General features: G+C 40.7%; 1 protein-coding gene across 2 annotated transcripts in view; it reads right to left on the bottom strand.

The window, feature by feature from the left end:
• PDE1C (phosphodiesterase 1C, calmodulin-dependent 70kDa) overlaps window positions 1-26,903 on the bottom strand; it is a 646,978-nt gene that overhangs the window by 22,897 nt on the left and 597,178 nt on the right. For both annotated transcript variants that reach the window (XM_006832152.1, XM_006832153.1), the window contains one exon: window positions 2,071-2,139. In XM_006832152.1, coding sequence (XP_006832215.1) covers window positions 2,071-2,139 — 69 coding nt within the window. The remainder of the gene's footprint in view (window positions 1-2,070; window positions 2,140-26,903) is intronic.

Below are 26,903 nucleotides of genomic sequence, written 5' to 3'. Positions count from 1 at the left end.
GGGTCAGACCCCGGCAGTTTTGCATGAATTGTATCGACTGGGACTCAAACTCCATCTCCCTCGTGGAAGGTTAGAGTCCTATCAGTCAACCACCAGTGTTCCCACAAAAATAGGTAGACATAAATAGTATATTTCATCTAATCTAAGATGTCACCAGTGTTTTATGCACAACCAAGAAAAAATGCTACCAGATAAATGATAACAAAGTACATTCCAGTGTTAGGGTGACTCAAAAGCAAAGTAATGTGCCTCTCAGAATGGATGAAATATCGTAATTCCCAAAAGAAGTGTAAAACATGAACTAACATTAGAAAACAAGTTTTTAAAGAGAAATAACATAAATGCAAACCAAACAATTATTATCAATTGGCAACTTCATAAATCCCCACTAAACATATATAATACACTGCGTTTCTAGATATCACTTTGATAATAGTGTGGCAAGAACCTTAAGAGATGTAGGTTACTATTGAAAGCCATCCTATATCCAAACTCAGATTAACATGTATATACAAGGAAGTTAAGCTTACTTACAATTATAAAAAGCAACTCACAATGGAGAGATAGAGCAGCTGAGGGCTCTAGACCCATGGAAAGAGAAAGGCTGTGTGCTGGTGGCCAGGAGGCAGGCTTGCAGAACGTGCCCTTTGGTTGTTTAAGCGATTATATATCCCTGGATGTTTTTTTTGCACATCCCGCCGCCCCCACCCCCCCCAAAAAAAGCCAGAGGGAATAGAAATAAATACTTTTGAATGATGATGCACGGAGGAGACTGTAATCACTGTAATGAAAGGATGAATGTGAAACTGATGTTCTCCTATGTAAATTAGCACTCAATTCACAATAAAAACGAAACAAAAACCAAAGTAACTAAATTAATCTTAAAAAAAAACAATGCAAACTACATAAATGCCAAGTTCCAATAAATTAATAAATTGTCATGCAATCATATGACATGTTAGGAAACCCCTGAAATATTTTGGAAAATATTTAATAATATGTGGAAAAAGTCCCAATGGAATGGTAAAAATCTAAATGTCAAGAAACAAATTTCCAAGACAAGCATAATTCCAATGTAAGAAAACATTTTTCAATAAAGACTGGAAGGAGAGGTGATTCTGATTAGCTCTGAGTAGTAGCAATATTGGTAATATTTCTTGTTCCCATTGTTGTTGTTAAGTACCATTGAGTCTGTTCTGACTCATAGCGACCCTGTATAGGGTTTCCAAGGAGCAGCTGGTGGATTTGCACCTCCAACCTTGTGGTTTGCAGTCCAGTATTGATACTACAGTGCTACACCAGTCTTTATTATTTTATAAATCGACTACAATGACTATGTTTTGCTTTTTATAACCTCTTATTTCCCCCAAAATAAATGCATGTATTCCAAGTCTATCTGCAAAATGAAATTATATATTTGGAGATTCAATGGTCCATAAGTGTCCTCTATACTAAATAGTAATTACACATGATCATCATGAATGCTTAACATTCCCCAATACATGATACATGAGTTCCAAGAAAGATCATTCCTGTTTTTCAGTAGTAGAGAGTAGCTATGAACACCTACTATGTATCAATGTTATGTTAACTGGATTAGCATTAATTTTAATCCTTGTCATCATCCAGACAGAGGAGAAAATGGAAATTCTGAGAAGTTGAACTCACACAACTTGAAACAGGTGAAAATGGGATTTGAACCCAGATCTTTGGCTCACCAAAGATTCACATTCTTTCTCCTGCATCATCTCCTCTCAAAGAAATACTCCATGGTGTGTCCAGATGAGCATCAAGGTGATTGATTTGGGAAGAGCAAGATTTTATTCTTTCAGGAGAGACTGCAGGTGATGAGCCTGAGAGGTAATAAACCAACCATACCCATAGTATTCCAGTTCCCTAGGAAACCACACACATTGGGATGACAGAGACAAAGCTCTGGATAATGTGTAGACATTGGATAAATAATGAACCAGGTTCTCAGGGAATCCACCCATAATTTCAACTCTTGGGAAACCAATCCTCTCTGTTATCGATAGTCACTAAGGTTATGGTACGATTCTGTTTACCCACCTGGCAAAGTAACTCTACTTGTGGAGTTAGTGCTCGGGGCTGGGGAGCCATGAGAACGCCTTTTTGTGCCTGCAAAGAAGAAAAAATGGATTAGGGAAAGGGAGATAGTGGTCAGGATTGTCAGGCAGGTAAGTGCTCATCTGAAATGTTATCAGATGAGCCACATAGTTTGGGTCTGGAAACAATGTTTAGAAGAAGGTTGTATGAGGCTGCAGAAAGAAGCATATCTCTGCTGTCCAGAGAAGTCAGGAGCACACACAGCCTTCACTGATGATACCTGAGAGATGTTCTCTCTTCTCCCGACCGACAGGAACTGACACATCACTGAGCAGGAATGCACTTAGGGTCGTTGTTGTTGTTAAGTGCAGTCCAGTCAGTTCTGACTCAGTGACACTGTATAGGGTTTCCAAGGAGCAGCTGGTAAGTTTGAACCACCAACCTTGCTGTTCAAACTGACCTTGCAGTCCAGTGCTTATCCTACAGTGCTACACCAGGACTCCTAGGGATGCTTTAAAATAAGCAGCTGTCTAAGTGTCTACCCAAGAGGTTCTGACTTCATTGTACTAGGGTGGAACCCTGGCATCTGCATGTTTACAGCTCCTGTTGTTGTTAAGTGCCATCAAGATGATTCTGACCCATAGCCACCCTGTATAGGATTTCCAAAGAGTGGCTGGTGAGTTTGAACTGCCGACCTTGCAGTTCAAATGGCTTTGCAGTCTGGCGCATTAACCCACAGCGCTACACGAAGACTTCAAGTTGATTGGAATGTGCATCCAGGGTGGAGATGGAAGGAAAAGTTCTAGAGTTAGAATGAGGACTTCTGTCCCTGCTTTGTCCCTAAAGGCAGGGCAGGATTAAGGCACTGCAGGGCCCTAAACACTGATACTCTGTGGTGCCCCTCCCCTCCTCCTTTTACTCAGGCATTAGAATGGGAGATGTGAGCTGTGTATCTATCTACATCTATTATCTATATACCTTAGAGAGAAAGAGGAAGACTGCCCCCCCGCCCCCCAACAAGATGGATTGGCCAAGTAGCAGCATTGATGGACTCAAGCATGGCAACAGTAGTGAGGTTGGCCCAGGATCAGGCAGTGTTGTGTTCTGCTGTGTATAGGGTCGCTATGAGTCGGTACCGACTTGATGGCATCTAACAACAACAACAACAATGGGCTTTAAAAAGTTTGTGGAAAAATTCCATCATCTTTTAACTCCGTTTTCCATGAATTTTCTGAAGTCCTCTTGTATCTATGTGTGTGTGTAAATAAGTGTCTTATCTATCTATGATGTAACTTTAAAAAAAATTCAACTATAATATTAGCTAAAGTGGCATGTTATTTTAGCAGAATGAAATGAACTGGATTATAAATTGTTAGTGTATGTGGGATATTAAGATTTGCACTATATACCACACTTTCTATAAAAATTAATAGGACCAATTGTCAAAGAAAAAGCTTATTTTCTATCAGTTTCTTAAAACAATGGCAGTCTGAAGGGAACTAGAAAATACAGTTTATTTATATAAACTTTATCATCTAAATATTAATTCAGCTTATATCCTTAAGGGATTGATCCATTTCCTTACATGCATATATGTAAATATTCTGATAAAATAGAAACTAATAATTGAATAAATGTCTTTTGTTACTATCTTGGAAGATGAATTAAAAATGCACTTGTTGTTGCAAAACAGAAACATTTTGCACGACAAAAAAATACTGAATTTTGTGTCCTCTGAATGTGCCTAATGGAGTCGTGGTGTGGAAAAGCACTGGACTGCTAACTGCAAGGTCACAGGGTTGCTATGAGTCAGAATTGACTCAATGGTGTGTAACAATAACAGCACTTTGCCTAATATTTCATTTATTAGCACCTATAGAGTAATATCAAGCAAGCACTCACGTTGATACCCAAATTAGAACTTTTCCTGTCATATGTTGTTGTTAACTGCCATTGAGTTGGTTCTGACTCATAGTGACCTTGTACAGGGTTTCCAAGGAGCGGCTAGTGAGTTTGAATCGCTGACTTTGTGGTTCAAACCAACCTTGCAGGTCAGTGCTTTATCCCACAGCACCACACCAGGACTCCTATTATATAGACAAATATTAATATTTCCAGTATTTTTTCACTTTGTTATGTTAATATGTTGTTGTTATTGTTAAGTACTGTTGAGTTGGTTCCGACTCACAGCGACCCTATATAGGATTTCCAAGGAGTGGCTGGTGAGCTTGAACTTCTGACCTTACTGTGCATTCCAGTGCATTAACCCACAAGTACGTTATTATGTTGTTGTTGTTGTTCTTAAGTGCTGTTGAGTTGGTCCTGACCCATAATGACCCTGTTTAGGGTTTCCAAGGAGCAGCTGGTGAGCTTGAACTGCCGACCTTGCAGTTCAAATGGCTTTGCAGTCTGGTGCATTAACCCACAGTGCCACACCCTATAATGGCATATTATTTGTATTATAGGAACTGTATGCTAAATGGAGTCCTGGTGTGGCACTGTGGGTTAATGCGCCAGACTGCAAAGCCATTTGAACTGCAAGGTTAGCGATTCAAGCTCTCCAGCTGCTCTTCAGAAACCCTAAACAGGTAGCTATAGTTCGGAACTGACTTGACAGTGCTTAACCACAAATTGTGTCTGTAGGCATGATGAACACACTTTAGAGTTTAAGTTATAATTATTATTATTTACAACACTTAGAATATAACTCTGTAACTATACAGTTAGAAGGGGACTTGATTGGATTGGCTGCAACGGTCATGTTATTTGAGATCCCCTGCTATTGTGATCCACCTAAGACTGCAGTTCCCCTTTGATTGTTTACCAGGACACGCACAAGACCATTATTGACCCTCCTGGCTGGGGCTGCTGGATCATCAGACATGGATGTACAAGATGGTCCTCTCAAAGTGGATCAGACACCTGTTACCTATTAATCCATCCTTGCCAAATAACTGTTTATGCTGAAGCCAGACACATATTGGGTACATACAGCAATGGCCTAACCCCACTTTGTTTATCAGAAAGAACCCGTGTATTCCAAAAAGACCCATCACGATTTTTGTTGTTACTAGGCACCATCAAGTCAGTACTGACTCAGGCACAATAGAACAAAACATCACTCAGTCCTGTGCCATCCTCACAATTGCTGCTACACTTGAGCCCATTGTTGCTGCAATGGTGCCAATCCATCATATTGAAGGTCTTCCTCTTTTTCGCTGACCCTTCACTTTACCAAGGATGATGTCCTTCTCCAGGGACTAGTTCCTCCTGATAACATGTCCAAAGTATAAGAGATGAAATCTCACCATCCTAGTCTCTGAGGAGCATTCTGGTTGTACTTCTTCCAACACAGATTTGTTTGTTCTTCTGGTGGTCCATGACACTGTCAATACTCTTCTCTAACACCATAACTGAGATGCACTAAAAATCTTCAAATCCCAAGATAAGGAGTTTCAATTACATGCGAGGGGACTACAAGAGACAGATATCAATGAAGGTGTTGAGGTGATAGGACCTTGGAACCAAGCCTGAACTTCATTTCTGGTCAGCACATGGCAGGGGCCATGATGACTCTGATAAGAAATACATTGCAACAACACAGAGCAGTGAGAGACTCTATGCATGAAAAAAGCCAATTGTACTGCAGAGCAGCAATGGGTGCCTCGTTGATTTGGCAGAGCCTCAACAGGAGATTTCATGCGGGGACCTTGCTGGCTTTGTAGTTTGGCAGAGGCCATGTCTCCAAGGGGCAGAGCGGCGGAGGACCCTAAGCATGAAGGGCTCATTGTTAAGCAAGGCCACAATGGGTCTCCCCTTGGAAGGCAAGGTGCCAGGAGGGATCTCATATGGGGACTCTGCAGTTTCTGTCTCTTTGTTTTAATCAGCTTATTTTTAATTTTCTTGATTTTATAATAAAAGTTTTCAGTAGAATCTTAGTAAGAATTGTATTAGAGATTTGAAACTTGTTTTCAGGCACCTTCACACCTTATTCAATCATGTGTAGTCCTAAAGAATGTTTTTCACACTAACAATAGGTTTCACCACTAGGAAAAACCAGCCAAAGTTTTTCCAAGTCCAGGTTTAAGATTACATTCAACATTCTGTGTAGTTTCGGTCAGGGACATCAAGACCTCTAGAAAATTAGCTAAAAATGCAATTTAGGACAAAGGGAATAGTAATAGATCATAAGCAGAAATTTAACTAGATATCTTGTATAGAGAAGTTTTTATAAGGAAGTTGTTCCGTTTCTTCTTAACTACAAAACTTTACATGTGTCTTGTTTTTCTTGTTTAATCAATCATGAGAAACAACTGTGTTGTCAGTTACCATAGCAAATAATGTTTAGGTACATGTTGTGATTAATGAATCTATAGAAAATAATAGGTGAAGGTAGAAATAGGAGTTAAGATTTAGAATTATGTTTTAAGGTTAACCTGACATTTTAAGAACAATAAGGTTTGCTTACAGTAATCAGATATTGTCTAACTACGTAAATGGGAACAAGGAAGATTTTGATATTCTAGATGCTAATATTGAAATGATTGAATTGTATGATTTAGAACACTACTTTGAAACGAATGATTGATAGATTGATGGTATAGAGTAGTATAAAAGCTGTTTGAGAATATGAAAAAAAAAAAAAAAAAGGGAATAGAGGAGAAATAAAATGTGAGAGGAGAAGACGCACCATTCATCGAGACTCATTGATTTTGCCATTTCTTCACCGACGTCATACCTCTCTCTAAGGACCCCCCAATAATTGTTGTCCCGGCAAGCACATTCTAACACACTGGAGTTGTTACCCATTTCATTTAGTGCTCTGCCAGTCAATCCCCTTCCACTTTTTCCTTGTGTTGAGTCTGTTTGGCATCTAGGGGTCTTTACTTTAGACAACTGGAGGCTTTGCTTTGTTGATGTCCTAAGCGCAGGCTCACCTTGCTTATTTGATAATCCATCCTCGCCTCTAGGAGTCCATGGATGGTACACGTGGTTAAGTTACTGGCTTGAGTCCACCCAGAGTTGGCTTGGCAGAAACGACTGACAGTTTACTTCCCAAAAGTCAGCTATTGAATAGCCTAAGGAGCAGAGTTTTACTGTGACATATATAGGGTCACCAGGAAACAATATTGACACAATGGAAACTGGGTTTATGCTGTGTGTGTGCACGTCCCTATAATCTTGACTCCCTGTGGAAGACACCAAGCAATTAACTTAATCTCTCTGAAGTGCTCGGGTCTTCATCTAAAATGAGAAAAATAACAATTACATCAAAGTGTTCTGGTGAGACTGAAAGGAACCAAGGTGTGCCAGAGATCTCAGTGGGTGGTGGGAGACTACACAATACCAAGTAAGTGGGGGACTATGAGGGCCTCAGCAGCTGGCAACAAAGTTCCTATTCCAAAAGAGATTATCTTTCTTCATATAAACAGTTTGATGGGCTTCGGGTGATTTAAAAGGCAGAACTCAGGGTGGGCTCAGAGAGGGGAAAGCAGAATAGAAGGAAGGCTGAATTGTTGTATGTAAGAAGATATATATGTGTGTGTGTGTATACACACACAAAGAAGCCTTGACAAGTGTATGAAAAAGTGGGATTAAGAGAGAATGAAGATTCTCCACAGATTGTGTAAAGCTCCCTTGTAAATGAAGCTGTCGCCATTGAGTTGATCCCAACTCCTGGTGACCTCATCTACAGAACACAGTAGAAGTGCTCCGTGGGGTTTCCAACACTGTCATCTTTATGGAAGCAGACTGTCCCATCTTTCTCCCACACAGAGGATGCTGGGAGCCCTGGTGGCACAGGGATTAAGTCTTTGGTGGCTAACTGAAAGGTTGATGGTTTCAGTCCACCAGTTGCTCTGTATGTAGCTCAAAGTGTTTGTGAAAGAATTCCATTATTTTTTCATTTCATTTTTCCATGAACTTTTTAAGGCACCCTCATATATATGACTATTTTTAAGGAGCTCTGGTAGTATAGTGGCTGTGAGTCAGGCTACTAAGCTCAAGGTCAGCAATTTGAAGCGAGCTCTGGTAGCGTAGTGGTTACGAATTGGGCTGCGGACCTTAAGGCCAACAGTTCGAAACTACCAGCGGCTCTGAGGGAGAAAGATGAGGCTTTCTGCTCCCGTAAAGATTTACAGCCTCGGAAACCCTGTACAGGGTCACTATGAGTCGGAACCGACTCCACGGCACATAACAACAACAACAACATCAGTTCCGCCAGAGAAAGATAAGGTTTTCTGCTCCCATAAAGATTTACAGCCTCAGAAACCCTGTATAGGATTGCTATGACTCGAAATCGACTCCACAGCACACAACCACCACCACCACCACCATCCCAGTTTTGCTTTTTTAATTGTTCAGTGTGTTGCCACATGGCAGATGCCCCCAGCCTGAGCTGGCAGAAATGAACAAGGGACTAATTTTTATTCGTATTTTATTTTATGTTGTTGTTGTTAAGTGTCATTGAGTCGGTTCTGTCCCATAGCAACCCTGCACAGGGTTTCTGAGGAGGGGCTGGCAGATTTGAACCACCGTCTGTGATATTAGAAGTCCAATGCTTATTCTATAGCATCATGTCAGGACTCCATTTTATTTTATACTGTTGGTAAGTGCTGTCAATTTGGTTCCAACTCAGTAGTGACCCTGTACAGAGTTACCGAGGAGCAACTGGTGAGTTTGAACCACTGACCTTATGGTCCAGTGCTTACCCTACAATGCCACACCAGGATTCCATTTTATTTTCTAAAGATCCCTTTACTGAGTCTTAAACAGGACATAGACAAGACAAAGAGAAATGATCTAGATGAGGGAGACCATCAACATGAAGCCATAATGGTATCCCAAGGATCCACAGCCCGATTGCAACATGTTACTGTTGTTAGTGTCGTAAGTTTCTGAGAAGCAACTGGTGGATTTGAACTGCCGACTCTGGGGTACTCAGTCAAGTGCTGATCCTAGGGCACCACACCAAAAGTCTAGCCAAATACATAAGATGGGAAGCAAAATAAATCCATCACAAAATCATGATTGGCAACAGATTATTTCTTCACAGTGGCAGGAGGGACTACGGAAAAGGGAAAGGGACCATGATTGGGACACCTACACTGTTGCGGATTAAGAAAGTTGACAGGGTTGGTTCTGGAGCCCTCCAACCATCTTGGTCAGAGTAGGATTCATGACGAAACAGTTCTGACACTCCAGGTTCTGTTATGGGCATGCCAGGCAGGTACAGGAGGGAAAGACCACCCCTCCCTGAACTGGGGAGTCATAGTAATCCACTTTCAAGTGCGCTCTACGTGAGCGCAGAGCTTTTGACTTTGCTGGTTAGTGAATAGCCAGAAAGAAACTCAATGGAGGCTGAACTTATGTCTAGGTTCAAAATAAATTTAGGGCTCCCAGTCCTGGTGTGGCGCTGTGGTTTAATGTGCTGGACTGCAAAGTTGGTTTGAACTGCAAGGTAGGTGGTTCAAGCTCACCAGCTGCTCCTTGGAAACCTATGCTGGGTCACCATGGGTCAGAACTGACTCAACAGTAGTTGACAACAACTATAAACCAGTCTTCCACAAACCAAGTGTTCAGAATTAAGCTCTAATATACCCCTTCCTCTGATGATGGGTTTTATGAAAAGTCCTTTGAGCACACTTAGGTTGGTGTGCTTCCTTCTGCAGGGACTGGCTGATGGTTCCCTTGGATAGCCACTTGTTAGAAGACAAGCCTTTAAGACCCAAGATGCTATCCTTTCTGATAGCCAGGCAGTCTCTGATTCTGTTACTGCATTTTACTATAGCACCCAAATCTTCAGTGATTGCCTCATGGGGGTAGAGAGCAGTGCCACAAGTTGTTGTTGTTAAGTGCCCTCGAGCTGGTTCTGACTCATACCGACCCGGTATAGGGTTTCTGAGGAGCAGATGATGAGCTTGAACCCCTGACCTTGCAGTTCAAGCAGCTTTGCAGTCTGGTGCATTAACCCCCAGCGCCACACCAGGACTACAGACCACATAGTAAGCACTAACTACTCTTTGATTATGCCTTATATCAAAAGGTGGGAGCTTAAATCCATTCATAGAACATACCTATATATGGCTCATCCATAGGTACATTTTAGCTTCCTGAGAAATTATAAGTTAACGTTCAAGTAACATTGGATAATTCTAATAATCAGAGCACTGTGAATCTAGGCCATGGTACAGATTTAAAATACTAATGAGAAAAAATATAAAGGGAAGCTTCACCCATATTTTTTAGCATAACTTAAGTGGTAGAACAAAACTACTTTAAAAACAAAAAGGATTAGGAACAAAGCAATACTTTTAACAACACTCATTCACTAAGGTAAAGCTATTACTCTTCAGAACCTAATGCATATAACACAAAAGCAAAGGATATGAAAATAAAGAATGTTGTGAAGTGCCATCGAGTCAGTTCCAACTCATAGTGACCCTATATACAGGGTTTCTAAGGAGCAGCTACTGGGATTGAACTGCTGACCTTGTGGTTCACAATCTAGTGCTGATCCTATAGTGCCACAGTAGTTACAACACAGTAGTTATTAAGTGCCGTCGACTAGGTTTCGGCTCATAGCGACCCTGTATAGAGTTTCTGAGGTGCGGCTGGTGAACTTGAACTGCCGACCTTGCAGTTCAAACGGACTTTGCAATCCAGTGCATTAACCTGTAGTGCCACACCAGGACTCTGCCACACCAGTCGGGCACAACCTTGGGAAAACAGTCCTCTGCTACTGCATACAAGGGCATGTCGGTTTCAATGGACAGGAGACTCCTTAGCAGAGGACATACATGAATCAATGTCAAGTCATTTCGATTACAAATCCCTTCAACCTTTCCAAATGTTTAGTTACAGCTATTTTACACAGAGAAGCCTGGTGAGCATGGAACTTTATCAGTTAAGGAAATTCTGTCAACAGAGTCATGGGTAAAGATGGCCCACAGACTGAGGGACACCAGGAAAGCCAGCTGCTGGGACTGGAGGTAATGGGCAAGCTGTAAACTTTCTCTACTCCGGAAGCCCCTGTGAAATATGGAGAAATGGACTTGGGACAGTGGTTGAGACATTTATATTTTGTCTTAAAGGGCAGACTATCACCACTGACATTCTGTATTATTATTAAGTATTGAGTCCTGGTGTGGTGCTGTGGGTTAATGCACCAGATTGCAAAGCCGTTTGAACTGCAAGGTCAGTGGTTCAAGCTCACCAGTCACTCCTCAGAAACCCTATACAGGGCTGCTATGGGTTGGAACCGACTCGACAGCACTTAACAACAACAGCAATTGTTATTATTAAGGAGCTCTGTTACAGTAGTGGGTTATGAGCTGGGCTGCTAATCTCAGGGTCAGCAGTTTGAAACTACCAGCCATTCTGCGGGAGAAAGATGAGGCTTTCTGCTGCCGTAAAGATGTACAGCAGCCTCGAAACCCTGTAAAGGGCTGCTATGAGTTGGAACAACTCCACAGCACATAATCACCACCACCACTATTGTTATTATTATTAGTAGAAGGAGTTGTTAAGTGCTATTGAGTCAGTTCCAACTCACAGCAACTGTGTTGTGTATAGGGTTTCCAAGGATCAGCTAATGGGTTTGAACCACCGACCTTGCTGTTAAAAATCCAGTCCTTATCCTACAGCGCCACACCAGGACTCCAAATAGTAGTAGTTGTTGTTGTTGTTGTTGTTGTTGTTGTTGTTAAGTACCATAGAGTCAGTTCCCAGTCATAGTGACCCTGTGTAGGGTTTCTTAGATTGTCAATCTTTTCAGGAGAAGAAAGCCTCATCTTTCTCCTGTGGAGCAGCTGGTAGACTTGAACTGCCAACCTGAGGTACACAGTCTAGTGTTCATTATACAGAGCCACCACACTCCCTCCGCCCACCAGAGCTCCTTAAAATATTGCCAAATGCCCTTTGGGGGACAAAATTGTTCCCAGTTGAGAACCACTTCTGAAGACTGGAGTCGTGCTATTTTTCTGTATTCTGGAGTCATGCTATTTTATTATTCTGAGTCATAATTCACAATTTGGCCACTTGGTTATTAGTAATGGTCACTAGGACACACCCAGAAGTTACTTTGTCCTAGCGACTGTATAAACACAAATAAATGTGTATTAGTTGTCTTTACTGATATGAACACTCTTAGGATAAAATGATTCCTATTTTACAGCTGAAGATTTAGAGACAAGGGGAGTGTTAGCAATTTGTTGAGGGTGGAGGTAGGGGACAAAGATAAGACAAGATCCTTCACACTCTAAACTTAGAGAAGCTTTTATTCCATGAATCTTGTTTCTTCTTAGCCAACCTGTTAGCTAAGTTTCCTTCAAGTACAGCCTTCTCAAATTTGCTTAAGGGTAAGAAAAACCTGCAACAAATATTTTAACAACAATCCCCACCCCACCCCCAGATTCCAAGGCCCAACCGAGCCCTGGAGAGCCAGCATTTGCAGGGGGGTGACCTGAGAATCTGGATGTTTCGCAAGTGATCTGATTTGTAAGCTGGCTTGGGAAATGATGTGTGGTGGAAATTTCTTTTTTATTATCTAATGGAAAATGTGGCACTCTGCTTTCTACCAGCATGCTTGTGAGGTTGAGAGATCCATTTAAACTGAAAAGCTACAAAGTCCTCATTTAAGTACAAGCTTTGGTGCTATTATCTGGACAAATGCTTATGATTGTCAGGTTATTTCATATTTTCTGAAATCACTTATTACAATCTCCCCACAGCCTTTGGCTTTATAGCTTTTCCTTGGAGCAGATTTTCAGTCCCTTAAATTTTTCTTTGCAGACACTGAATGAGACAGTGTCTCTGGGGTCTCTGAGTCTGTGAAAACACAGTCCTGGAAATGCTGTTATTTTTCTGTACAATTGATGAAATGCTCAATATGTTAGAAAGGGGTGAACACCATCCCCATCACTCTTACTCATGAGTCATAAGCAGGTAGCAGGCAGGACATAAAATAAACCTGTTTGTGATTTCTCCAGGCCTTCAGTCGGCACGGAGGGACCACTGTGGTGGTTAGGTTCTGAGTCAGCCTCCCACTGTCTCTCAGTTAACTGAGATCGTATTTCTGAAATGGTTTCCACTCTCTAGTCACCAAATTACCTATCAGTGTCCTCAAAGTTCCATTTCTGAGACATCCACTTTATCTAAGCTTCATTTGATAAAACCTTTCAGCCTTCCTTCACTCCTGGTTCCAGGGAAAACATCAAAACAGAATTGGAGGATCCAGGTCCAGATCCAGGCCCCCAGCTGCGAGATCCTGGACATGTGGTGGTTCTGTATTGCATCCTGCATGCATACCACCTGGAGAGCTCTGGGGCAAAGTGTTCCATGGAACACAGCAGGCACTCTTGGATTTCCATAGGCATCTGTTCCGGGAGGCTCAATGGTTAAATGCTTGGTTGCTAACCAAAGGGTTGGTGCTTTGAACTCACCCATCAGCTCTGTGTCAGGAAGCCCTGGTAATTTGCTTCCATAAACACTACAGCTTGGCAGTTCTACTCTGTCACACAGGGGTCGCTATGAGTTGAAAACTGACTCAATAGCACCGGACAACAACTTTGAAGGGCTGCTGCTCCAAATGTGACCAACCTGTTGTTCATTGTCAATGGGTTTCAACCGTCGCTACAAACAGAATGGATTTATGGTGTGGCTCAGTGTGGTCAGCACTGAACTGCAAACCACAAGGTCGGAGGTTCAAACCCATTAGCTGCTCCTCAAAAACCCTACACATGGTCCTTATGCGTCGGAACTGAGTCAACGGCACCTAACAATAACAGCAACATATAGAATCATCTGGGTAGTTAAACAAAGACACCTTCCACACAGGAGCTGATGCATTAGTTTGGGCAGAACCCAGGAATGAGTACTTTTTAAAGTCCTCTGATGCGTCTGAACTGCAGCCAGGAGTTAAGACACCACACTAGGTAGATTCTCTTAGAAGAAATTTCTTCCACCTGTCAGTGGGAAATCATTCTCTATTAAGCACAAGCTTTCTCCTCATGAACAATGCGAACCTTGTAATGCTTTCTTTCCATTTGTATTTCGGTTTCCAGGAAGCTCAAAGCCAATTTGTGACTTCAGCCTAGGAACTATAAATGATGGGGCTTCAAAAATTTCATGGAAAAATTTTCATTATCTTTTTATTTTATTTTCCATGAACTTTTTGAAGCCCCTGAGTACATAGCCATGGCCATTAATGATTCCGAATCATTGAGACCCTACAGGACAGAATAGAATGGTCCCATCATGCTTCTAAGGTAGTAATCTTGGAACCACGGACTACCAGAAGAACAAACCAATCTGTGTTGGAAGAAGTACAGCCAGAAGGCTCCTTAGAAGCCAAGATGGCTAGACTTTGTCTCTCATACTTCAGCCACATTATCAAGAGGCAACCAGTCCCTGGAGAAGGACATCATGCTTGGTAAAATGGAGGGTCAGCAAAACAAAGCAAGACCCCCAATGATACGGATTTGCACAGTAGCAGTAGCGATTAGCTTAAGAGTAGCAACAACTGTGATACTGGCCCAGGAAAGGGCAGTGTTTTGTTCTGTTGTGCATAAGGTCGCTATGAGTCGGTACTGACTTGACGACACCTAACAACAACAATCTTTATGGAAACAAATTGCCGCATCTTTCTTTCTTGGTGCCCCAGGTGGGTTCGGACTGCTGATTTTGTAGTTAGAAGCTATTAACCACGGTGCCACCAGGGCTGGGAACTAGATAGATATATTTAGCCAAGTCTGCATACTACTATTTCCTGAATTCTGGACCCATGGTGGTGTAGTGGGTTACAGGCTGGGCTGCTAACCACAAAGTTAGTAGTTCAAATCCACCAGATGCTTTGCAGGAGAAAGATGAGTGTTTTTGCTCCTGTCAAGATTTACAAGATTCAGAAACCCTAATTGTTATTGTGTGTTACTGTGTCAATTCCAACTCATAGTGACCCTGTGTAGGGTTTCCGGGAGCCCTGGAAGCATAGTGGATTACGAGCTGAGCTGCAAACTACAAGGTTAGTAGTTCAAATCTACTCCTGTAAAAATTTACAGTCTTGGAAACCCTATACAGGGTCGCTGTGTGTTGAAACCGACTCGGTGGTACACAACAACAACAATTAGGGTTTCTGAGTCTTGTAAATCTTGACAGGAGCAAAAACACTCATCTCTCTCCTGCAAAGCATCTGGTGGATTTGAACTACTGACTTTGTGGTTAGCAGCCCAACCTGTAACCCACCACACCACCATGGGTCCAGAATTCAGGAAATAGTAGTATGCAGACTTGGTTAAATACGTCTTTCTGCATAGGGTTTTATTCTTTTTCTTAATTAAAAAGCGTTACATTTATATAATTTTAAGATTTTCAAATAGTTTGTAAATAAGGTGGGTAAAATAAACATAAATGAATAAACAATTACTTTTTTTGGTAATTGTTACTGTTGTTAAGTTTCATTTTCCTCATCTATAAAACTTTAAAATACATAATTTCATGATATTATTATGATAATCAAACACGAGTATACACATTACAGTACCGAGCAAACAATGATTTTCAATATTTCAAAAAACAGCGCTTGTCAGGATTTATTTTACACTCCAAAGTTATATGCATGCATGAGTGTGAAGAAGAAAATGCATTGTCTGTGGAAGGTAAGGGCAGGGATTAAACGTCCTTGACCCATGGAATGTGGCATGTGAATGTTCCCAGAGTAAACAACCCAATCAGCCCACTGGGGGTAGAACTGTCATCATCACAGATGGTATGACATGAGGTATCTTTTGACAAGTGAATAGTTTTCAGATATTTCAAATTAATGTCCTCAGTTGGTTCAGTTAAAGGGCAATGAATCCAATTCATCAGGTGTCTGGAGAGAGGACAATGATAAAAGTGACAACCCAGACTGCCACCCTTGGGATGAATACACACACCTAACAGTTGGGACATGTGAGGTTAGCACTAAACTCCTGTGATGTGCACTTTGACATTAAGCAAATAATTCCCCTTCTGCAAAATGGGGTTAGCACAGTCAAGCCCATAGTCTGCTGAGGAAAGGATGATTTAGAGAACTCTTGGGAGAACATGTCATCAGCAGTAATGGCCCAACAATACTATTGTTGTTATAATACAAGCAGATCCCAGAGTGCAGACCTGAATGTTGAAAGGCTGAGGCAGGAAAAGTTTGTGTTAACCTAATGGTCATTGTTAACGTCTTCCTTCTACAGGGCTCTCCCCCGTCCACCATTACTGGTAGACATATTTGCTAGTTAAATGATACTTTAACTCCATTGTTATGCTATTTGCAATTGCAAAATAAATAAATAAATAAATAAAGCAAAAGTTTTCATATCATGTGTTGTAAAGTTTCCATAAATGAGGCTTTAAGGTAAACACTGGTGGTATAAACCATCCATTGCTACATTGCTTATTGTGTTTTTATGCTGTTTTATACTTTTTTTTTATGAGTTATGATAGCAGCAATTAAGTTGTTTGTATTTTGCTTATCTAAAAAAACCACCACCACCACCAACAAATACCCAAAGCAAATACCTAACTTTATTTTGGAACCCTGGTAACCTAGTGGGTTAAGCATGGGGTTGCTACCCACTAGGATGGCAGTTTGAACCCAACCTCTAGTTGCTCTGCAAGAGAAAGATTTACAACCTCAAAAACCCTAGGGAATGGTTCTGCTCTGTCCTGTTAGGTCACTATGAATTAGAACTGACTTCATGGCAGTGGACTGAATGTCATTTTCCAACAGCAGAAGTGATTAAGTACATTGTGAGAAAGCCACAAAATAGTTTTGTTGCTATTTGAATTATAATTTGTTGTTGACAAGTGACATTGGGTCGATTCTGACGCATTGTAACCCCGTATGGGGTTTCTGAGGAGCAGCTGGCAAGTTTGGACTGCCGACCTTGAGTTTCAAACCAACCTTGCTGTGGTGGAGTGATTACCTTATGGTGCCTAGCGATGTGTTTTTGTTTTGTCTTTATGGGAAAATGTTTACCATCCAGTGCTATGTGAACAAACCATGATACAAAATTAAATACATTGCATGGACTCACCCTTTTAAAAAAGCATAGCAAAAGACTGTTAAGAAAATAAAATACAGATAGTGCTTGGGCTACCATTGTCTAACTTATGAACAATGGAAGTTGGGAACAAACTCCTCAATGCCCTTCCTTGAGCACAAGCCCAGAGACATGCATGGGGAGGGGCCTATTGATATCACACTTCACCTCGATTCTCAGAAGCAACAGGACTCACCTGGCCTCACTGTACTCATTTGGCTCCAACCCTGCAATGCCCACCTCACATTGAGCCCAGGAGATAATGGCAATTTAGAAACACCTCCCCCTGGCCTTGGAGCTGGTGGGTGCTCCATTTAGGACTGGCAGCATCACAGGTTGCTCCAGGATGCAAGAGGGATAAGATACCAGTGATTGAAGCCAGAGGAGGGCATGAGGCCAGCGCAAAACCTAGTTCACTGACCAGAGGTCACCTGTGGGCCACGGGGTCCACCCTGCCTAAGGAGCTGCCAACAAAAGGACTCTACAACATTCATCAAGCATTATTACTGTATTATTATTATGTTAAAGATGTTTTGGTATATCTGAAAGTGTTTCTTCAATATTTTTATGCTCAGAAGTTATGTTGTTGTTGTTAAGTGCTGTCGAGTGGGTTCCGACCCATAGCGACCCTGTATAGGGTTTCCAAAGAGCAACTGGTGAGCTTAAACTGCCGACCTTAATGTTCAAACCGACTTGGCCGTCCAGCACATTAATCCACAGTACCACACCAGGACTCCACAGAAGGTATACTATAGATTATACGTTGTTGTTGCTAAGTGCCTTTGAGTCGGTTCCAACTCATAGCAACCCTGAGTAGTTTTCCAAGGAGTGGCTTGTGAGTCTGAACCCTATACAGCGTCCCTGTAAGTCGGAACTGACTCGACGGCACTTAACAACAACAACAACTTTATCATGATAATTTACTATGGTTGCCCTGAAACTAATATTCCTGGTCAGATAAGACTCCTTATGTTGGTGACTAGAAAGAAAAAAAGAGAGAAAAAAAAGAAAAGACTATATATATATACTTGTTAAGTGCCGTCGAGTCAATTCTGACCCATAGTAACCCTGTCTAGGGTTTCTGAGGAATAGCTGGTGAGCTTGAACTGCTGACCTTGCAGTTTAAATGGCTTTGCAGTCTGGCACATTAACCCCAAAAAAAGAGCACACAGTATGTGTATTGTCCAGTGAGCAGGACAAGAGGCTTAGTCTGCCTGGGTATGAGATGGCATTTGGGGGAATATAAAAGAGACATATGGTTAAGTGACCTTCCCTGTATCTGGGACAGAACATGGACACCAGTGAAAATCATTAGAAGAAAAAGAAAAAACAAACAGCCTTTTCATAATTCAAATTCCAATTGAGAGGTTAACTCAATGTTTTTATTTGATGATCAGAGAAACATACAAGTATATTTATTCATTGCTAGATGCTAGGGGGAAGTGATATACTGAGAGACTGTCAATCTCACCTATGCAAGACAGATTTACAATAAACACATCTTTAATTTTTGAGAACAGTTTAGCACACACTGTTTTACATGAATCCCTATTTTGGAGCTAAGATGCTATGCCATTTGAATAGCTCATTTTAGAACAAACCAGCCTCACAGAGAACAAAGCACTCATCCTTAGAGTAGATGGTCTTTCGTGTGACCTTTGATGTACAAATGCAAATTGCAGAAGCACATTTTACATCCTGGAAGTACATTCTATCATTGCAGTAAAGTGAAAGCAAATCCATTTTACCATGGGAACAGCATTTCTCAAAACATAGCCAGAAATCCTTTCCTTATTCTTAAAAATTCCAAAAATAAAAATAGGAAAAAATATATATATTTGGCATGATTTGGCTTGAGGGCTGGGATTTTGTTTCTGCTTATCTCTTTCTTCTGAGTCTTGTTAAACACTCCTAATATGAATCCAGGTATTGCTCACAAATCCAGCTGAAGAGCAGTAAAATCTAAGGCTCAGAGATGAGCTGGGTTTTCCTATTCACATACGACCGGTGCCTGTCTTAGGGCAGAGTCTACAAACCCGTGGCGTGGCAGAGCATTAACGTAAGAAAAATTCCATGCCAGCAAAAATTGTGTTCTACATTAAAAGCAGGTAAGGATGCCTTTATTTTAGCCTCCAAGTGAGTCACCTGGCTTTTTGTACTTGCCTTTCCCAAAGAATTCCTTTTCCCTAATCACTCCCCTCCTCCCCACCCCACATTAAGTACCCAGAGGCTCCTTGTATGCAGTAATCTTGAACAAGGTGTTTTTCTGTTCTCAGCTACTTTGTTTCCACATACTACAATGATATTGCAAGCAGAATGTCTTACCAGAACAGAGGCAAAAGTAGGAATCTGTGAGAGGTAGAAAAAAAAAATGGGAGAAAAGAAGAAAGGAAAGAGAAAGAAAAGGGGTTGAGGAAGAGAGAGAACACTTAAATTTGGTGGGAGAATTCAGCTGTAAAGTGGGCATAAGAGCTGATAAAAACCTAACTGAACCCCTCCATACACAGAGTAAACAAGGATGGGCAACTTGGACATTGGCCACCCAAAATGGGGGGCTACAAAGGCAAGAAGTGACTGGCTTACAAGCTTTCAAGAGGGAGCCTAGATCCAGATGGTGTGGAGGAAGGTAGAATCTCCACTGAGCAGTATCCAATCTTCCTGGGCGGGGCTAATGAAAGGAGATGGGGATAGGTCTCTTGTGGTACAATAGTGAATACTTGCTATCAGGACTGACTGTGAAGGTCGGAAATGTAAAGGTAGATGTTTGTAGCAAAAGGAGGGGAGTGATTGACTTTGCAGTTCAGGAACAGAGGTCCCTGGTACCATCAAGGGAGAAAAGCAGAGTGCAGGACCCTACCCAGAGAAACAGTGCCAGAGATGGAGGCAGAGAAGATGATGTGGAGAGATAGAGCGGCTGGGAACTCTAGACCCACGGAGGGAGAGTGCTGTGTGCTGATGACCAGAGGGCAGACTTGCGGGGTGTACCATTTGGTTGGTTGATGATGCATGGAGTGGATTGTAACCACAGCAATGAAACATTATACGACACGATGAATGTAAAGCTAATGTTCTCCCAGATAAACTATCACATAATTCACAATAAAACATTAAAAAAAAAAAAAACTTAACTGAGCCCTACAAATAAAACACCTAATAGTTTTTTGTTTGTTTTTTTAATTTTTTTACAGCATACGAAATTGTATAAAAATATCATCAAAGCAAGAAAAAAGGAAAATGCACACGCTGGTTCTATATGTAGAATCAATTACTAGACAATACCTATAGCTGTGTATATTATGTGTGGTTATATTTCTGTAACATCACACATACCCACTCAATGACAGTCAGAGTACACAAGGTAGATTATGACAGAGAAGGAAACACTATATACAACAAAGTGTCTTTAGAGCAATCTATTTAAAAGCCATTCCATAGCCATTGAGTTTTAATAGACTTTATTTTAAATGAGTTATTCTTATCATAACCTGACCGAGAAAGGCTTCTGCAGGTTCAGAAGCCAGCTCCCATGAAGATGCAGGTATAAAGTTCAGGAATCATGGTTGAGGGAATGAGCCTTGGTGATTGATTCTGGACTTCTCCATGGAGATGGAGAGATTTTTCCTAGGGAGATTGATTGAGTATGCCCAGGGTGAGTAAGAATGCACCACTCCCTGCTTTCTCTGGCTCAATCAATGGTAACCTAGGCTGAGTCCAATTTCAATGAGTGGAGTCAGTCATGGCTAGTGTTGGTTCTGTCCACTTGGGAACAAAGCCAGAATAAATGTGTATTCATCTCAATCCATGCCTGACACTATTTTAAGGAAAAACAATCAGAAATTCATAATGTTTAAATTTGACTTTCATGAATTCTTTAATCCAGATCTCCAGTACACCCCATACTTGTTTAGAGTGAAAATAAAAAATTATTTCATTGAACAAGTTCTTGTTTATTGCGGACTGTGATGTTTACATTTCTGTCAATTTAGCTAGGGTATAGCTCCCATTGGCTTGGTCAAACATTAGATTACTTACTGTTATATAATAGAGCTAATGCAGCATAATAAAATCATCTTCCATAATGTAATCTAAGATCATTCATCAGTCAGCTGAAAGGGAAATTTCCTTAGGGTGTTGTCTGTCCTCAAACTACAGATATTTTGACAGAACCTTCTCTCTGTCTCCATTACCTGACCATTAGCTGACCTGTAGATCTATGGTCACAAGCTTGCACAAATCTCCATCCTGCTACCTGACCTACGGATTTTGGATTTGCCAGTCTTTGGTAGCGTAGTGGTTATGAATTGGGCTGCGAACCTCACAGTCAGCAGTTCAAAACTACCAGCTGCTCCGCGGGAGAAAGATGAGGCTTTCTGCTCCCGTAAAGATCTACAGCCTTGGAAACCCTCTGTACAGGGTCACTATGAGTTGGAACTGACTCCACGGCACATAACAACAACAACAACAACGACAGAAGTCAATCCCTTGAAGTAATCTGTCCACTGTCTATAAATATATCACACAGGTTCTGTACAGAGTACTAAGACACAGACTCGATGGGAGGGAACTCTAGTCTTTAGCAAATGTTCAATGAGAGCATCCAGAAACTTGTTTCTTATGTTTCTAGCCTCGCAGGGTCCAAGTTCCCTTATCAGATGAACAATCGAATGTCATAGACAGCTCTGTTACCATTCTAATTCAGGTGTCACCTCTGTTCCTTTCAATGTCTTTGTTCAGAGGAAGTCTTGTCAGGTAATGTGTCTCCTGGTTGTCAAAGAATATTTCATAGGAATATTATTATATTTTTTATCATTAAGTTCATTTTCCAAGTGATAACAAGGCCTTTAATCATAGATCACTGTTGGTGAATTATAAGGATTGCTTTTTATTTATTGCTGAGTAAGACCACAGATAACATTATTGGTATGACATTGTTGTTGTTGTGAAGTGCCATCGAGTCAATTCTGACCCATAGCAACCCTGTGTAGTGTTTCTTAGGAGCAGCTGGTGTGCTTGAACCACCGACCTTGCAGTTCAAATGGCTTTGCAGCCTGGAGCATTAACCCACAGTGCCACACCAGCACAGGTGTGACATTATGTTCTTTAATATTCAATTTTTCCCAGTTCGGTGCTATACCAGCCTTAAAGAGGTGGAGCAAAAGAGAGCAGTGATTTCATGCTGCACAGAAAGCTCTCCCATTTGCTCCAAGAGGAATTATTTGGTATTAAAAAGTTTTAACTTGGAGTCTAAATAAATTCACTGGCATTGCATATAGATGGGGAGCACGGTGGCCTTGTACTGTACTGCAAACCACAGGGTCAGTGGATCAAGCCCACCAGCTGCTCCTCAGGGGAAAAAGATGAGGCGTTGTGCTCCCATAAAAATATACAACCTCGGAAGCAATACACAGTGTTGCTATGACTCAGAACCTACTCAACAGCATGTAACAATAGCATTTCATATAGACTGGTGTCATTGTACCTAGCTTTTTCTTTAAAATGTCATAGAGTTTCATTGTGTATGAATTTTAATAAACTTAACACTGATCATTTCCCCATCTCGTTTGGTAAGCTATTTGTGTGCCTAATGTTATGTCTGCATACACTTAGAATGTAAGCCTTTAACAATGTACTTGGCATACAGAAGATGCTGAGTAGCTTTTCAGGTCAGTCTGAGTTTTTTTTCATTCACAGGTAGACTGTGGATTTCAGTTAGATAATTCTGAATGTGCTTCCTGATGACTGGACCAAGTACTCTGGTGGATCAGTATTACAAATCCTATAGGTGTGTGAGGATTTCAGAATCAGAAGAATGAAGTTTCAGCTGGAAAGCATATTGTCTGAACTCTCTATTAGGGATATAATGCTTTATGCATAGGCTTCCAATCTCAGAATTAGATTTATCATCATGAAGGAGAGATTTTATACTTTTGATTTCTTTTCTCCCCCTTCCACCCTCCTACCCTTCACACACACACTTCATAGGGGGATGTTAGAAACTAATTTCTGTTACCTAAGACTCTGATTTGAGGTTAAGAAAGAATAAAATGAATTCTCTATCTAAAGAAAAATAACCCATGAGAGAAATGATAGCAAAGGGCCAGTATTTTTTTCTCCCAAAATACAAATGACAAGATGGTTCTCCATCTCTTTCTATCCACTCTGCCTCACTTCATATAGCAATGACGTTCCTTGCTTTTCACTTTTTACATTTCTTAGAGGCATGGTTCCACATGCAAAATATCATGGCTTACATTCTACAAATGAAATGCACAAGATTATTCATTAGCTCTCAGATGTTTAGACACTATTTTATTGTTTAAGTATTTCAGGTCCTTAATGGGATCCTGGCGAGATGTTTTCAATAGTTTTTAAAAGCTCCAAGAATGAAATGGACAGTAGAAGAAAATCCATTTCAATTTAATGGGTTAGAAATGAGTCCCTTGCCAGCTGCCATAAGCTATTATGCCTCATAACCTAAGATGGTTGGCATGAATAAAAGATGAAACAGACAACTCCCTAAGGATGGGTCATTATGCTGCTGAAACACATCACTTAAACATAATCTGGAAGTGCTGCTATCTGGTGGCATAGGGATCCCAACTCAATGACTTACTCCATTTATCACACTCTACCCAGTCCTGGTGTGGTGCTGTGGGCTAATGTGCTGGACTGCAAAGAGGGTTTGAACCACAAGGTTGGCGGTTCAAACTCACCAGTCACTCTTTAGAAACCCTATACAGGGCCGCTATGGGTCAGAATCAACTCAACAGCACTTAACAACAACAACAACCAGTACATGGGAGCCCTGGTGTGGCACTGTGAGTTAACTAACTGGACTGCAAGGTCGGTTTGAACCACAAGGTTGGCAGTTCAATCTCACCAGCCGCTCCTTGGAAACCCTGTACAGGGTTGCTATGTGTCAGAACTGATTCGATGGTACTTAACAACAACAATAACCCAGTACATGTAGAACTTCTTGTTTGTCAGAGATAGGAATGTTCCTATGGCTGTCAGCATCTACTTCTTAATTCTTAATTAGGGTTGGGTAATCCCTTGCTTTCTGTGTGAAAACATAAAATGGAATAAGATTTCAATATCTGTGCAAAAATATCTATACATATTGCTGCTCAACTTGGAGAATTAAAAAGCCATAGAAAACATGATGGAGCTTTGGAAATACTGTTCTTTTCATTCATTCTGATGTAGAATAATTATTTTAACATTTTAACCAGCTCTGATATCAACTCATAGCATAACAATACACAGTCTTATATTTTTCAAATAGATAATTTTCTATTTGTACTTCTTATGAATTAAAAAACAAGCGTTCTATGGTGCTTTTGTTTTCCTCCACTAAGAGTTCTAAGCAGACTTCTATACTAAGTGAAATTATCTTGCCATTCTTTTTCAGCTAATTAATGACTTAAGCAAATGAAAACATTTCCATCTTTATTTGTACTAGAAAAACAATGGCTATACTCCTGTTTCTTTTTCAAACATTAATCCTGCTTGTTAAATTATAAAAGGGAAGATGTAGCTGTTCAATTGTGACTGGCTGCAAAGCTTCATGTACAAAAATACAGGCTAGAAATAAGGTAAAAGATCAGGGTTCCAAGATCAATTATTTACAGACACTTGGGTGCACTGAATTCCTTTACAGAATCATCCCACTTTAAAGAACATTGTTTGCAAATCGATGTTCACATGTTGGATGCAGTTCATAGCCATGTTCTGTTTGTAATCTTCTCTATTAGTTGCTAATATTTAAAAAGAAAAAAAAATGGCTAGGCTTTATATAAAATCTTGGTATCCAGTCTGAAAAATCAGAAGCTCTGGCAATGACACTGGACTTCCATCAGAGGTGTATCTGCTCTGGGTGCCACTTGAAGGGGGTGTCACTGGCCAATGTCCTTTATTAGCACAGGAGACATCTGGATTGTGTGCTGAGAGGCAGAAGGCTCACTTGAGCAAGTCCAAGGGAGGACTAGATGAAATGTGGAATGAAATTGCCACAAATATGAAAGGTTATTTGACTGATGCAGTCAGATAAAAAGGGTAGAAAATGTTTCTGCTTACATGTTGCCATTATCAATATCTATTCTTCTTGAAACATGGGGGTTGCAGACGTGGGGTGGCCTCCACAATTTGGAGATTATGATTGTCCAGGGTGTTCCTTACTGCCCCTCATTAATCCCTGACTCTCACTCCTAATCCAGTAGCTGACTAGTGGTTGACCCCTTTCAATAGCACACATCCCCTCCAATTGACCACTAATACCAAGGTCCTGCATGCCACATTGCGTTTATCACAATAATTCTGATGTTACATGCTGTGTTTTACTCATTTACTTTACCAAGAAGGCCCCTGAAACAATGTGAGTTTGTAACATTAAGGAAAACCTAGGGGAATAATAGAAAAGCATCACTGTTATTAACAGGACAAAAGGTTTAAAAAAAGAAAGAAAGAAAGAAAGAAAGAAAGGTTGTGTTGATAAACGAAACCAGCTCAAATAACAGCACGCTACTGTATATTGTCTGTAACATACTTCTCCCACCCTTTCTGTTAGGGAATACTCATGTTTCAAGGAGATAGCCTTGTAGACCATACACAAAGTCTGCTTTTGTTTAAAGGAGTACCAATATTTTGCCTTAGTAATGAGGAGATTCTGAAATGTTTATGTTTGTGGTTTGTAATGAGGAAAAAAATTAATTTGCAATTGGGAATACATTTAACCCTATTGTCTAGCTCACTTTCCTCCTACAATTAATCCCATTCCATTACCAGAATCTTTACTTGATTTGCTTTGGGGAAGGAGTCAAACAATCACTTTTATTAAAACCCCACCATTCAGAGCCATAAAATCACAGTTTAATGATGCTCCAATGAGTCCACTTTTGATGAGGTTTCATGAAGGTCAAGTATCTTTATTCTCTATGTTGTATCTATTCTTCTTGACTCAAGCTGTTAGTCAGCACCTCCCTAACATGTTTAAAGACCTACTAAAAAGAAAAGAATGATCTGATCTACCTCCCTCATACTAATTCCCTTAAGTACTTCCCTGAACATAAAAGAAGAGAGCAATCCTGCCAAACCACAGATATCCAATCAAAGAGGACTAGCCAGTGCTAAAAATCTCAGTAATCACTTAGTTATAGATGCTGCCCCCCAAAAAAACAGTGTTTCTTTCCCAACTGGATGGCATGGTTACCAGTTGAAACATTCAGGTGTATATTAATGAATGTTCAGATTAAAAACAAAAACAAAAACATTAAGCATGAAATACAAGTTCTTATTAAATAACCTCTTTTTATAAAACAAAGAGAGTTTCATAACATAGAAATGGAAAGAAAAGCCTATGAACAATTTTTAAGTCTGAGAGGAAGCTGGAGAGAAGAATGTTCCTAACTCAGGAAAGAAAGAACGAGGTTGGAATTGGCTTCTGAGTTGGTGAAGGCCAGCATCACTGTATCCATCATCAATAGCAAAAGCAGCAACATATAAAGTCACGACAGTGGCGGTAATAAAATAGTAATTTCTGTGTGCGTGGCTTTCTCAGTATATTCAGGATGTTCCTTCTCAGCAGCCACAGAGGTGCCTTGAAAGCATGGACATTAGCAAAGGATTCTGAGGAAGTCCCTTCATGTTTTGTTTCTGCGCAAAAATTTCAAGTTGTTTTGTTTGTTCAGGGGAAGCCTTCTAGAGTTCTAAGACCTCAAACCAACTCCCAAAAAGTCATTCCCTGGGAGGAGATGGCGTGAGAGA

The sequence above is a fragment of the Chrysochloris asiatica genome, unplaced genomic scaffold (genome assembly GCF_000296735.1).
Source record: "Chrysochloris asiatica unplaced genomic scaffold, ChrAsi1.0 scaffold00006, whole genome shotgun sequence".
NCBI lineage: Eukaryota > Metazoa > Chordata > Mammalia > Afrosoricida > Chrysochloridae > Chrysochloris > Chrysochloris asiatica.
Note: the sequence above shows the minus strand (reverse complement) of the source record. Positions and strands in the feature narration are given on the sequence as shown.